The sequence below is a fragment of the Euleptes europaea genome, chromosome 15 (genome assembly GCF_029931775.1).
Source record: "Euleptes europaea isolate rEulEur1 chromosome 15, rEulEur1.hap1, whole genome shotgun sequence".
Lineage (NCBI taxonomy): Eukaryota > Metazoa > Chordata > Lepidosauria > Squamata > Sphaerodactylidae > Euleptes > Euleptes europaea.
In genome coordinates, this window is record NC_079326.1 from 9,251,152 (window position 1) to 9,264,496 (window position 13,345).

General features: G+C 44.2%; 1 protein-coding gene across 1 annotated transcript in view; it reads left to right on the forward strand.

Annotated features, from left to right (window-relative positions):
* The window catches only part of EPB41L5 (erythrocyte membrane protein band 4.1 like 5), a 92,430-nt gene extending 83,516 nt beyond the window's left edge, over nt 1-8,914 (forward strand). Inside the window, exons 19-25 of the mRNA XM_056861511.1 lie at nt 2,542-2,603; nt 3,390-3,503; nt 5,260-5,353; nt 5,612-5,689; nt 7,097-7,138; nt 8,108-8,232; nt 8,799-8,914. Of these exons, the coding sequence (XP_056717489.1) occupies nt 2,542-2,603; nt 3,390-3,503; nt 5,260-5,353; nt 5,612-5,689; nt 7,097-7,138; nt 8,108-8,232; nt 8,799-8,853 (570 nt within the window). The 3' untranslated portion in view covers nt 8,854-8,914. The remainder of the gene's footprint in view (nt 1-2,541; nt 2,604-3,389; nt 3,504-5,259; nt 5,354-5,611; nt 5,690-7,096; nt 7,139-8,107; nt 8,233-8,798) is intronic.
* Nucleotides 8,915-13,345: the final 4,431 nt, after the last annotated feature.

The window sequence follows — 13,345 nt, forward strand, 5'->3', positions numbered from 1 at the left end:
CCATACTTAAAACTGTGTGTATTGCTGAGGGGAAAGGAGACCGAGGGCCCTGCCCTTTAGCTGAGCTACTTGAAGAAGAGTATGACCCATCAGTCTAATTGCTGCCAGGCTAAATGGCGGAGTCAGTGCATAGTACAGGGAAGGAGTCACCCAAGGGCTATCCTGCTTTCTGCTCCAGCTATGTGGAGGGGAGGAGTGTTTAAATCACCCAGGTCCTCCATCTCCCGCCAGGCTGTATCCTCCTTGGCCTGCAAGGCTTTTAAATATCCCAGGCCACCAGTCTTTGGCTCTGCTCTCCCGATGCCTCTCTCAGGAGACCTGTTGCCCTTACAAGCCAGTGTTCCTCCTGCTGGCCTTGGTGTTGGGACTGTCTGTCACCCCCATGTGGACTTTTGGCCCATTGCACTGCAGGGGTCAGGGCCCCACCAAACAGCTGATTGGCAGCATTGCTCATGCCAGCCTTGCCGGCTTCTCTGGCATCACAGAAGCTGGCGCTGGCAAGCTCAGGGCAACATGACAAGCCATCCAAAGTGGCCACGGGGTGAACTGTGGTTCGTTTTCCTGGCTTCTGTGCAGTCCCACATGGGACTGCACTTGCGCAGGCCAGCCACGGAGAAGATTTACAAGCTTCTTAGAAGAGTTAGCTCCCTAGGAGCGCTCCCCTCCCCCCGTCCGTGACCAAGCCTTAATGGCTTTTCCCGCCTAAGGATCACGTGACGGGGGCGGGGAGCACTCTTCCCTCAGTTCTTTTTCTGCCCCCGCAGAGAGAACACACAGCTTCGGTTGCTTAGTACACTTACCGTGTGGTGATCCTTCAAGAGTCTTGTTGGTTGTCGATTTCACGGTCGGTGTAGTTTTTTTCTGAAAGTGAAAGAGAGTTAGTTGTTATGGCTCTCTTTAAAAAATGCCACACATGTGGCACTAAAATGGCGAAGGTCGATGAGCATCTCGACTGCCTTATTTGCCTAGGAGAGGGGCATATTGTTTCAGCTTGCAGAGCGTGTGCCCAGTTCACCCACAGATGTCGCCAAGATAGGGCAAAAAAGCTTAAAGCCGCGCTCTATGAGCAGTCTATCTTCCCTCAAGGAAAGGGAGAGAGGGCAGCCTCACTAGGTTCCCTGGCCTCAGTGGCATCTCACCCCAAGAGAAGCTGGCAGGATCCTCAGAAGGAGCAGAGAGCTGCCTCTGAACCTCCTTCTAAGAAGCACAAACATAAGAAGGGGTCTTCCTCCTCCCCAAAGTTAGGCGGAGCGCCCCTTGCTGAAGAGGGGGAAGGTCGCAAGCCGCTTGACATGGAGGGGTCGACATCGACATGTTCGGCACCGAGCCCCATTAGACGCCAATCACCGTCGCCGAAGGCTTCGGCATCTACTGAGCGCAACCCCCTCTCGGAGCCAAAGAAGTTTCCATCGCCTCCCCATCGATCGCTGTCGAGGCAGGGGGAGCAGTCTCCGAGGAAGCGGGCTGTGTCGCCGCACCTGAAGCATGCCTCGGAAGGGGCTGCAAATCGGGAAAGAGGCAGAAGTGAAGCATGCCCGCAGAGTACGGTAGTACCTGCCATGGGGCGACCTCGTACCCCATCTCCACCAGGGGTCGAGCTGCAATTTTCTTCCTCGGACGAGTAAGAGGTTGATATTCCCGAGATGATCTCATCAGGAGACGAGGGCCCATCTACCGGCGAAAGAGTCGATGCGGGACCTAGACACTGATACCCGGGCTGGATGCCGTATGCCTACTGCCCTTCTTACTATCTGGGGTATGGATATATGGATATTAGGCCCTACGACGTAGACCCGCTATTTGGGGGCTGGGGCGAAGTCTCGCCGCCGTTCGTTGCCCATGGTCCGTTCATTGCCCGTTCATTGCCCATGGTCGTCCCGAGGCTGGTCATCGTCAACGTCAAGACGAGGACATTGAGCGGTTGACGCCGAGGGATCGGCGTCGAGAGGGAGATGTTGATGTCGATCAGCCAGCCACGCAACATTTGCAGTCAACGTCTAAGCCATCGGGGCCAGACCCATTGGCGGCGACCCGTTTTTGAGGCAAGTGTCTCTGGACACTCCGTGCCGCGGCAAATGGAGAACTGAGGGAAGAGTGCTCCCCACCCCTGTCACAAGATCCTTAGGCGGGAAAAGCTGTTAAGGCTTGGTCACGGACGGGGGGCGGGGAGCGCTCCTAGGGAGCTAACTCTTCTAAGAAGCTTGTAAATCTCCGTGGCTGGCCTGTGCAAGCGCAGTCCCATGTGTGCCTGGTCAGAAGACCACTCAACGAACAACAGTTACAGGTAAGTGCAACACTGTTTCTCTCCTGGGAGGGTAAATGTTGGGGAGGGGGGACAACCAGAACAATCCTGGCCTACCAGGAGAGGGAGTATCGTGAGGGGGGATGGCTGGAGTCAGGAGGAAACCAGCCTCCGGACACTGCTTTCTTTGAACTGCTGGTGCCTGACATGTACTTGGTCCTTTGAAGAATTATTTTTCCCATAAACTTAGAAACTCTGGATAATGTCTAAAGCATTCTCTTTTGTCTGTGTTCTCATAGATCACAAGGGAGGATAGCATGTCTGGCAACAAGAACACTAATGTCCAGGATGGTGCTGCTAGGTAAAACTTACATCACTCTGTGAAGCCACATGCCTTAAGACTGGTGTGGCTTAAACACACCTACAGGATAAGGCTTCTGCATTTTGTAGCTCCCATTAATGCTTCATGTACATTGTAACTCTCATTCTATTTTTTTGTTTAACCCACTGAAAGTGTTTAACCCTTTTGAAATGAAGATTATTTTTGAATATTGCTGGATTGGGGAAAACATGTATCACCTCGCTGTTTCACAGTATGAACAGTCAACCAGTTTAAGACACAGAGCATTAGCTGAATTCCACTGGCTTAGTGTCAGTTCTTGACCACTCTCCTGAGAGAGGATATAAAGGAATTCATTTCTGCATGAGAGATGTGAAAGCAAGCCATGGAAAGACAGGCCAAGGACTTGCTAAGATTTTTGTCTGCTAAATTCAGATTAAATCCATAAGATTCAAAAGAAAGCTCGGCATGTTCCACAGTTCTGGGATGACACACCACTTGGTGGCTGAAGTATGCAATGAGCACAAAATTCATCTCAGAATGAACAGAATCTGGCAGAAACAAATTGACTTGACACATCTTGCAGAAACTTGTTTTTCTTAGCTCAGAATTTAGGTTATCTTGATCCAGAACTTTGCTGTGTGTTCGCACATAGTGAATGAAGCACTGGACAGACACGTGGTTGAAAATTGCCACTATTTGTGTTGCTAGGGAGCTGGGCCTTTTAATGGTGATGTGGGAAATGTTCTTGGGGAAAATAAGGGGAAAGAACTTCAGACTCATACCTTTGGATCTTTTTTTCTTCAGAAACATTCTTCTAACAGGAAAAATTCAGAACAGCCCCCTACGAGCCCACAGCCCAGTGTTCCAGGAGCCAAGAGAGGGCCTGACAACAGTCCCTAACTCAAATGCCTTTGTTCTGTAAGTACTCTGGGAGGGTGTGTGTTATGTGCTGTCAAATCAATTCTGCCTTACTGTGACCCTATGAATAAATTACCTCCAAAACATCCTATTGTTAGCAGCCTTGCTCAGGTCTTGCAAACTGAAGGCTGTGGCTTCCTTTATTAAGTTAATCCATCTCAAGGAATTACAGAGCTACGAATACCTAGATGGCCTATAAAATCACACGAACGAATACGAAGCCTTTATTGGCAATTTATTGGCATATATAGATATTATACAACATCTATATAAACATGATAAAAACAATTTAGAATCATCTCCATAAAATTGACACTAAAACAGGTTTAAAGACATTAGAAGTTACTCACTTCACAGCCCTAAAATTACCTCCTAAGTTGCACAAGCTTTCACGCACTTTAATGCCCTCAGTAAAAATCTTGCTACCATATCAGTTATTAGTGGATCCTGCGCGTTCATAAGGATGGAGGCCTTAGTGCTTACAGGTAGCCAGTCTTTGTCTGCGAAGATTGGGTCTATTAATTGAAAACGACCTCTAGCATATAGGGGCTACTTCCTTTTGAGACGCTTGTTAGGTTCTGTGCTTCTAGCCCCTTAAAAGTGTTGCTATCCTATTAATAAAGCGAAATATTAATAAACAAAAAATGTGTTAGATGTTCATTTATGCAAGTCAGCTTTTAAGAGATTAGTTTTTAGAAGAGTGTTACTAGTGCTTTGTCTTCAGACCTGTGCTACTTTGGAAAGGGCAAGATCTAAAGATACTGTGCTACAGTGCATCCCTTAAAGAAGCTTCATTCTAGTTTCATCGCTGCAAACTTCCATGGAAACCAATATGCTAATGAAGGTTCTCTGTATCCTTACTAATTGAGATCTCTTGTACATGCACTGAATGCTCTCGTAGCAGCATTTTGTGATGGGAATTGCGACCAACTCTGCTTGGTCCTCTGTTTTGTTCAGTCTCTTGACCCTAAGCCAGTGAGCCCTTTTATTTAATAATTTGATCCATGCTGAGTTTGCAAAATACAAAGAGTTTTAAAAAAAGGGTACTTTTTCAGCCTGTTAACCCCAGCAACTGGCTCTGCAGTTGGCAGGGACAAAACCAAGAATTACCTGCTCACCAAAGAGAATGAAATAATGGCAGCTGAGAGAGATGCAGACTTAAGCAAGGCATATGGAAAGCCAGGGTGATTGGCCATTTCCTGGCTTCCATATGCACAATGGAGCCATGACCATTCTATCTCTGCACAGATGGCCCTTTTCTGAGAAAGCCTGTAAGCATATCCCAGATAGCAGGCAAATGTTTGGCTTAGCAGACAGTTAAGGAGTGTGACAGAACATTCAAGAATAATGAGTTACTTATTTAGGTGATACATAACCCCGCTTTCCCCCCCAATAGGGACCTAAAAAGCAAAGTGCACTCAACAACTAGGTATATTTAAATAAACAAGTAAAACAAATAAAATATAATTCAGACAAGGAAAAAGCACAAAACCACGCTATGGACTGATTAATTGGGGGTTGCAAGCCAAGGGCCAAGAGCCCTTTGTGGCACCTTGACATGCAGGGGGGCCTGCTTGAGGCAGCAGGTGCTGAGATGCTGTACTTCACATGACAGTGACTCCAAAGGCTGTGTTGCTTCCTGGCAGCAATCTCTCTTTGCTCCTCAGTGATCAGTTGTTGTGTCTTCAAGGCCAATGGTCATGAAGAGCAGAGCTGGTTATTTTGTGCATCATGGGGAAACATTATTCTCTTCCAGGAATGAATTAAATGAGGAGAACATGACTACTGGCCCTGAAGATTTGTTGAATCCTCCTAATCTAGTCCCAGCAGAGGAAGCTGATGTTTTAATGGTATGTGAATGCTTTGTCTGTGAGGACAGGTGGTTTTTCTTTGCTGTCACTGTACCATTGACTATATCAGCAGAGTGCAAGAACAATGCCTATTTGCTACTGCAATAATTAGGGTCATATTGCTTAATGAAAGCTTGTTGGCAGGATAGTTTCTTGTATTCCAATCTGCAAGGGTATAAAGTAGCAGAGGAAAAGGATGGTATTAGAGAAAAGGTTTCTGAGCTTTTAAACTGTTCAGCAACTCCATTTGTTTTGCAGAACTCTCCAGAGGACTTGGAGATTTTGTTGACATCACAGGCTGAAAACCTCATTGACTTCACAGAAACCATGCCTCGGGTAAGTATGAAAATCAATGGCACTGCATCCTTACTTGGCACTCAACAATTTCATTGTTGGAGTTGATAATTTTAGAAGGAAAGCATAATTTATTTATGTCTCTGTCATGTGCGTACAGAAGCATCTGCTTCTAGCCAGATGCTTGCCTGGGCTGATTTCTCATGTAGTAATTCTCCTGTAAGTAAGCCTTGGGCTAAGGTTATATTAGAATTCTGTTTTACAAGCACATTCCAGAAATCAGGTTCTGGAGCTGGCTGCAAATATCACAGTTCTACTTCTGATCCATGCAATGTTTTCGTTCAGCCAGTCCAAGTGGCCTTCTTTTTTATTCATCCCTTCAAAGTCTCTGTAGTCCCTCTGAGTACATAGTTGGAGAGAGAATGCGCTCGTTCTGCATCTATGGCAATGGAAGGAAACAGACCTTGTTTCTACTACCTTCCTCCTTTCACTGCAGCTTTGGGCTAATTTTGATTTTTTAATAAATGTTTAAGAATGGAATGTGCATACAGATAGGGTTTGTGCACATACCGTATTTTTCGCTCCATAAGACGCACTTTTTTCCTCCTCAAAAGTGAGGGGAAATGTCTGTGCGTCTTATGGAGTGAATGTGCGTCTTATGGACCCTAGCCCGGTCCATCCGGGACTCCCAGAGCCGGGCGGAGGGACCCCCGCCCCTCTCGCCAGCTGGCTAGGCGCGCCGGAACAACGCGAGTTGGCATTCCCCGCCCCAACGGCCAGCTGGGAGGCGGGTGGGGCGTATAGAGCTGGGCGCGTTGGGACGGTGCGCTGGGAGGCGGGCGGGGCGCACAGCTGGGAGGCGGGCGGGCCGCACAGAGCCCGCTGGGCGCATCGGGACGGCACGAGCCGGCGTTCCCCGATCCGACAGCCAGCTGGGGGGGCGCATCTTATGGTCAGGTGCGTCTTATGGAGCGAAAAATACGGTATGCTGTGGCTTCAGATGTTGCCATTATGTGGAAATGGCGGAAATATAAGTGACTCAAATAGACTCACATAGTTGTATATGAAGGGATCTACACACCCCATAAGGATACTATGAATTTGTATATTTTATTTATACTCTGCCTTTCTTGTATCATGGAAATCAGGCAGTTCTCGAGGAGATCTTCCACCTAGGTTTTGACCAGCCTCATTAACCTGCTTAGCTTCAGAAAGGCTGCAGTATTTTGTGCCTCAGGATCACATTACATAGAAAGGATGAGTCAGTCTCCCTTCCTTTGTCCCTGGGAGTTGAAATCATAGCTTGGGGACCTTTGATGAGCTGCATGCCTGGTAAGGTCTAAAAGTGGAGAGGGGGAGAGACAAGTAGAAAGCCACGAAAGCCATTTCTGAATCCTAGAGGTAAAGCACTCTGCCTTTCTGAGATCCTTGTCTGTTTTTGGTTTTTAGGTGTCGTCACCACCAACAATTGTGCCCAGGTGGTTAGTGCCTGTAAGTTCTTGAATAATATTTAATAACAATGAATGTTTTTGCTTTGTTACGATTCAGATGATTTAGAAAATAAATCACATTTGATTAAATGTTGGTAGCTGAACTAACTGCAGTTAATAACTAAAGGTAAAGGTCCCCTGTGCAAGCACCGGGTCATTCCTGACCCATGGGGTGATATCACACCCCGACGTTTACTAGGCAGACTGTGTTTACGGGGTGGTTTGCCAGTGCCTTCCCCAGTCATCTTCCCTTTACCCCCAGCAAGCTGGGTACTCATTTTACCGATCTCGGAAGGATGGAAGGTTGAGTCAACCTTGAGCCGGCTACCTGAAACCAACTTCTGTCAGGATCGAACTCAGGTTGTTAGCAGAGCTTCATCTGCAGTACTGCAGCTTACCACTCTGTGCCACAGGGCTCCTAGTTAATAACTAGGACAATGTTTTTTTTAGTTTCTTTTTTATATTAAAAAGCAAACAACTTTGGTAAAATTTGGAGATTTCTAGTTTATATTCTGAATATAAAATGCTAATTAACATTTGCGAGAAAGAGGGGCAAGAAATAAGCCCGTCTTTCATCTACCAGCATGGTATAGTGGTTAAGATCTGGAGAAGCGGGTTCGATTCCCCACTCCTCCACATGATGCCTGGCAGGTGACCTTGGGCTAATAACAGTTCTCTCAGAACTCTCTCAGCTCCACCTACCTCACAAAGTGTCTGTTGTGAAGAGGGGAAGGGAAGGTGATTTTATGCCGCTTTGAGACTCCAGGTAGAGAAAAGTGGGGTATAAAACCCAATTCTTCTGCTGCTTCTACTAGCCCTTTCCTGCAAGTTCCTTCTTCCTGCACTTGTAAATGCAGTTTTGAGAACACACCTCTCCCCCACTTGCAGAGATAAGGCAGAGTTCTTTCCTCCAAAATGGTGGGTTTGCATTGTCTTAAGGGCTTTCCTTCTTCATTTTTCTTTAATATAGAGTGGATTCATTTCCAATGGACCTTTGGGGAATGAAGTTGCCTCAGCTCTCAAGACAGTAAAAGGCAGCACAGGGACAGCAGCTGCCTCCTCACCTCCACTGTACTCACCTGAAATGACGGCCAGGTAAGGATTTCCTCCTTGCTGGTGCATCTCATTAAGGATGCTGAAATTCTAACTTGAATCCTAATCGGGTTCAAAGTGCACTGTATTAATTTACCCCTCCTATTATATTTTTAAAAGCTGTGAGAAAAGACAGTTGCATCAGTGATTCATAAACCTTTTTATAAGAGGGAGTGGAGTTTGGGCTTCACCATTGATTTTCGGCCAATCCTTGGAACCCATCTTTGATTGGTTTTCAACTACTACACAATTTTTTAAAAAGAAAACACGGACTAGGGTATCATAAGAGGATGAAGATGTGCAGTTACTCTTATATACTTTACTGCAGTCTGCTCACTGTTGGCCTTGTGTAGTAAAAATGTTTCTTTCATGTTGGATTCCTCTTAAATTGATCAGCAGGAATTCAAATTAGCTGTCTGTTGGGTTGTTGACTTGATTGGCTGACTTGAGCGAGTTGAGTTGATTCTGTAAGAGTCCATCCACACTCCAGGAAATAACCCTTCTTTCCAGCAAACTCCCTGCCTCTTGCCTCCCAGACTCATCTCCCACGTCTCATGTTTTCTTTTCAGTCCTGTTGCTGAGGACACTACGAGGCCAAAATGTTTACTCACTACTGAACTCTGAGTTGTGGCAAGTCTCATCTTACTAGCATCGTCAGTGAACCTTTAGAAAGGACATACCTGGAATTAACCCCCACTCCAAAATGCCTGGCTGGTTTACCTGGGATACTCTCAACTGGAATGAAGTGTATGACTGTAGGACGAAGAGCTGCTGGGAAGCTTGAGAACCCCATGCATGTACAGTGGAACAAGTTTTGACATGTAACCATGAGGTTTCCATCCGTTGTAGTGCTTTTGGCTGTAATATGTCCTTGCTGCTTTATAGGTAGACATGGAAGGTGGTTGCTGCTCTGGGCCCGTTAGCTTTTATCTGGCTCATAATATTGTAACCCAGCAGAGGGGAGGATTAGAAGTTCTAGGGCCATCTGCTGGTTGTTGGTATAAAAGCAAGTAGCGGTAATAATGTTTTGAGAGAACAACACACACACATCCCTCTTTTTCTGTATGATCATCTCTGATTGCTTCTTTTGTACCAGCATGGGACGAATGCTCATGGCCTTAATCCACTTTTTAGACTTGCACATATTCTTACAACATATGGAAGGAACTGAAATGCAGCACCTTGATACCAGTTTTTCCCACTGGCAGGCTTTTCTCTTAATTAGGTAGGGAGGAAAAGCAGTCAACTACCAAACTACTGAAGGATATGGGAAGTGGGTGGAGTGGTCCCACACTTACCATTCTAATAAAGATCTATCTGCAGTACTGTAGAATAGGCTAAAGTATGCCTTTTACTGGATTTGAATTTAAGAAAGAAGACATGGAGTGAAGGGTATGATAGAAATGTTATAGGCTGATACATTAGAGCTGTACTGTTTTCTTGTGTGTTTTCCTCCAGATGTTTTTTTAGCTGGGCAAAGTACACTGACAGCTTCACCAATCTATTTTAAATCAGAGTGATGATTGGACATTTGGGGAAGGGGCCTTCCTCTGTGTATTAAAGTGCTTTGGACTTTGTTTTGTACTAATGGTGAAACCTTTTCTACCACAAACTCAGGAAGAATGTTACTTGTTAATTAGTTTTTAGCATATTTGTTAGTGATTTGACAAGTCCCTTGACCACTGAGAGAGAACAGCAAAACTTGGCATGCATAGTCAGGGCACAATTTCCATGTTTTACATTCAGTAACTAGCCCAATACTTCTCCTGTCTGCTTTGAAAAGTGGAACTGTTAAATGCATTCATTGCAATGTTTCTGCTTACAGAGGTGCCCAGTTGTGAAGTTGACTTAAAAGGACTTAAATTTTTCTGGAGTGTGTCCTCTTGAACCATGAATTGCTGGTCTTAAGTCTGTTTCCAAGACTTCATTTGTGTTGCAGGAAGCTCCATGTTTCTGCAAAACTGACTGTTTAAACAATAAAGCAAGAGAGACACTCTCTCAAGAGAAATCAGTATGACAAAAGGAAAAGATGAAACTCTGGAAGGAAAAGTGAGCATAATGTGTAAGAGCTGCCTCTGTGCTGCAGCTGCATTTGAATTTGTGTTTTGTAGTTTGAGATTAAGAGGACCCATTCCTGTTTTTGCAATTTCACTTCTTTAAAGAGGAGAGGGGACCCCCACTGGACCAAACCACTATGCCAACTGCTGGATCACTTTCGTCTTTTGTTTGCATTACTGCTTGCCTGATATAAGGGCAATCAGTAGAACTGAAAAGAAGGAAGCTGTAAGAATAAGCATCTTTTTTTACAAAGTTGCATGCTGGCATGGGGGGCGGTGGCTGACCACTTTCTCTTCATCAGTAACTAAGCTCTTACCTTGCCAGATGCAGCAGTATTCCTCTGGTCAGTTTTCTTTGCCTTTTGAAACAGTTCTGGTAGTTTATTCCTCCCAGGTAACTCAAGATTGCTATGAGCAAGATACAAGTGGTAGCTTTTGTTAAAACGTTTTCCAAAATGAACTGTGGTGGTAAACTCAAAATTACCTCATGAAACCTGACTTTTTAAAGAGACTACTACATTTTTAGATGCTGTGGTATGCAGTGACATCCGAATTAACAGACACCTTGTTGCCCTAAACCTTTTTAAAAGCCAAGGCCTGACTGCTGTTCATCTGCTTCCAAGAATTCTACTGACTGATAAAGGTTTCCCATTAGCCAAAGAAGCAGGGGATGTTTGATTTCACGTGTGGTATCTGGAAATTGTGAATTACTGTGAACTGCAATAAACCCTACTGCTGTCTAGGATAATAATCAAATATATTGAAACAAATAGCTGTGCTTGCTTGCCCTTTTAATGTTTGACAGAACAGCCTTGTATAAGATATGAGACTTACTTTCCTTTATTCATGTTAATTGTGAAGCTACATGACTTTTAACAAAATATTCAGAAATGTGCAGACTCCTGTCCAGAAATAAGAAAATCTCTATTGTACAGGGAAGTAGGGTGTGGAATACTGTGTTTGCTGCCTCCCTGCTTACTGCACTGGCAGGCATTTTGAGCTGCAGCAGGAGTGGAGAGGTGAGAAAGTTGTGCTCTGTGGATGGAAATCCTTTCCTTTGTGGAAACTCTCCATTGGATCCAAACAATTATTTGATGATTGTAAGTTTCATATAAAAGCTTGGCTGTACAAAATAGCTATCATGGAACTTAGGCCTGGTTCACGCATGCAGGAGATGGTGGTAGGATAATGGATTGCATCACTTGGGGCCATCAGCTGGGGATTCAATTTTTGAATATGCTTTTGTATAAAAGATTCAATTCGAATAGTAACATACTAGCGCAAAGAAGTTCTTCTGCTCATTGTTTTTTGTACTGGTTTTCTGTTTGATGGGAATTGTTAACATAGACAAGCATTCCAAAATGTGCTACTCTCATGTGGTGCAGCCTGTTCTGAATTTCAGCAGTCAACCACCTCATTCTGCATGTGTGAACCACTGTCAGTGGCGGTGACAGTGGTAAAAATCATGTAATCCCAGTTCCTGCTCCACTGATTATTGGGATTGGCTGTAAAGCAATGGTTCAGTAAGACGACTGAGGTTCATGTGTAGTGTATTGATCAGATTATCTTGGCCTGAAAATTAGGACATTATACTGAAGCAGACAAAGGCCATATTGATGCCTGGAAAAAAAAAGTCTGAGGACTATTTAGGAAGTACCTTTTGACCAGCTTCATGTATGCAAAATAATTACCTTAATTAGACACATTTCTTGAAAAAATTTTCAAGAATATTTAGGTTCAGTGTTTAGGTTCAATATGTACACCTTGCACATAATGTAACATGAACACATGAAACTGCCTTATACTGGGTCAGTATTGTCTGTAATGACTGGCAGTGGCTTTCCAAGGACTCAGGCAGAGGTCCTTCATATCACTCACTACCTGATCCTTTTAACTGGAGATGCCAGGGATTGAATCTTGACCTTTATGAAAAGCAAATGCTCTACCATTGAGTCATGGCTCCAACCTAAATAGGTGAGGTAACTATGCAACATTGAAAGATTATGTATAATTGTGCAAATTAAGCTTCTATGGACAAATTCTCCATTCCTGTTATGTTGCGTGGAAAAAGGGGCATGCCAGGTGGATCACAGCCATAGCCTGATAAAGGAGAGCTTGAGTTTCTGTGGAGATTAAGACCAGATCTCTTTTGTGAACACTGAGCATCAGCATTCATCCCTTTCGAAACATAATCTATATTCTAACTGTGAAAGTAGAGCTGGGGAAGGCATTATTATGTTCCACATGCCTAAAAGGGGTGGGGAGGATTCTACTGTAGCATGTGCAGCAGATTAAGTGTTTCGATTACTGGTTCCATTCTCCTCATTTTTTAACTGGACAAATGTACTTTAAAGTATGTGAGAATTATTATTTCTAGAATATTTTGATTTTTTTAAAGCCCAAACATACTAACTCGTAATTCATTTTGAAATAATGTAGAGCTTTACAGTAGCTCTAAAGTGTAACTTATTTGTTTTATATATGTGTGTACGTATGAGGTGCGCTGTGTTTCATAAGATGTATAAACTGTGCTAGAATCATTGCACTGAGAGCATCTTTATATGGGGAACAAGCACTGTGATTTGTAGTACATTCGGAATAAGTCACAACCTGTTTATGCTGTAGACTATTTCTAAATATAACACAACTGTGCAAATTGGATGCCTCTTTCTTCAGTGTTGTTCTACAGAACGGTGATCCAGCACAAGTGAAAGTTTGCTCACAAATTACAGACACATTGAAGAAATCTGCTCCTCGTCTTCTGCATGATTCAGGGGTTTTCTTCCCAGAAGAACTCATAGCATGCTCCCATCACCTTCTGGTGACAAGGTACATTAATGCTTATAAGTAGCAATTGTGCTGGATGAGTAATATTGCGAGAAAACAACAGTGGACTAGGTTGATAGGTGACAGTTTTCATGACAGAAATCTTGTATTAAGCAGAGACCCTATTTACAATTTGTGCCTGAAAAACGAAGCAATATAATTTACAAGACTAGAATGAGGGCTTACTTTCCCCCCGCACAGCCAGCTATTTAGAATTCATTTCCAGTCTCAAT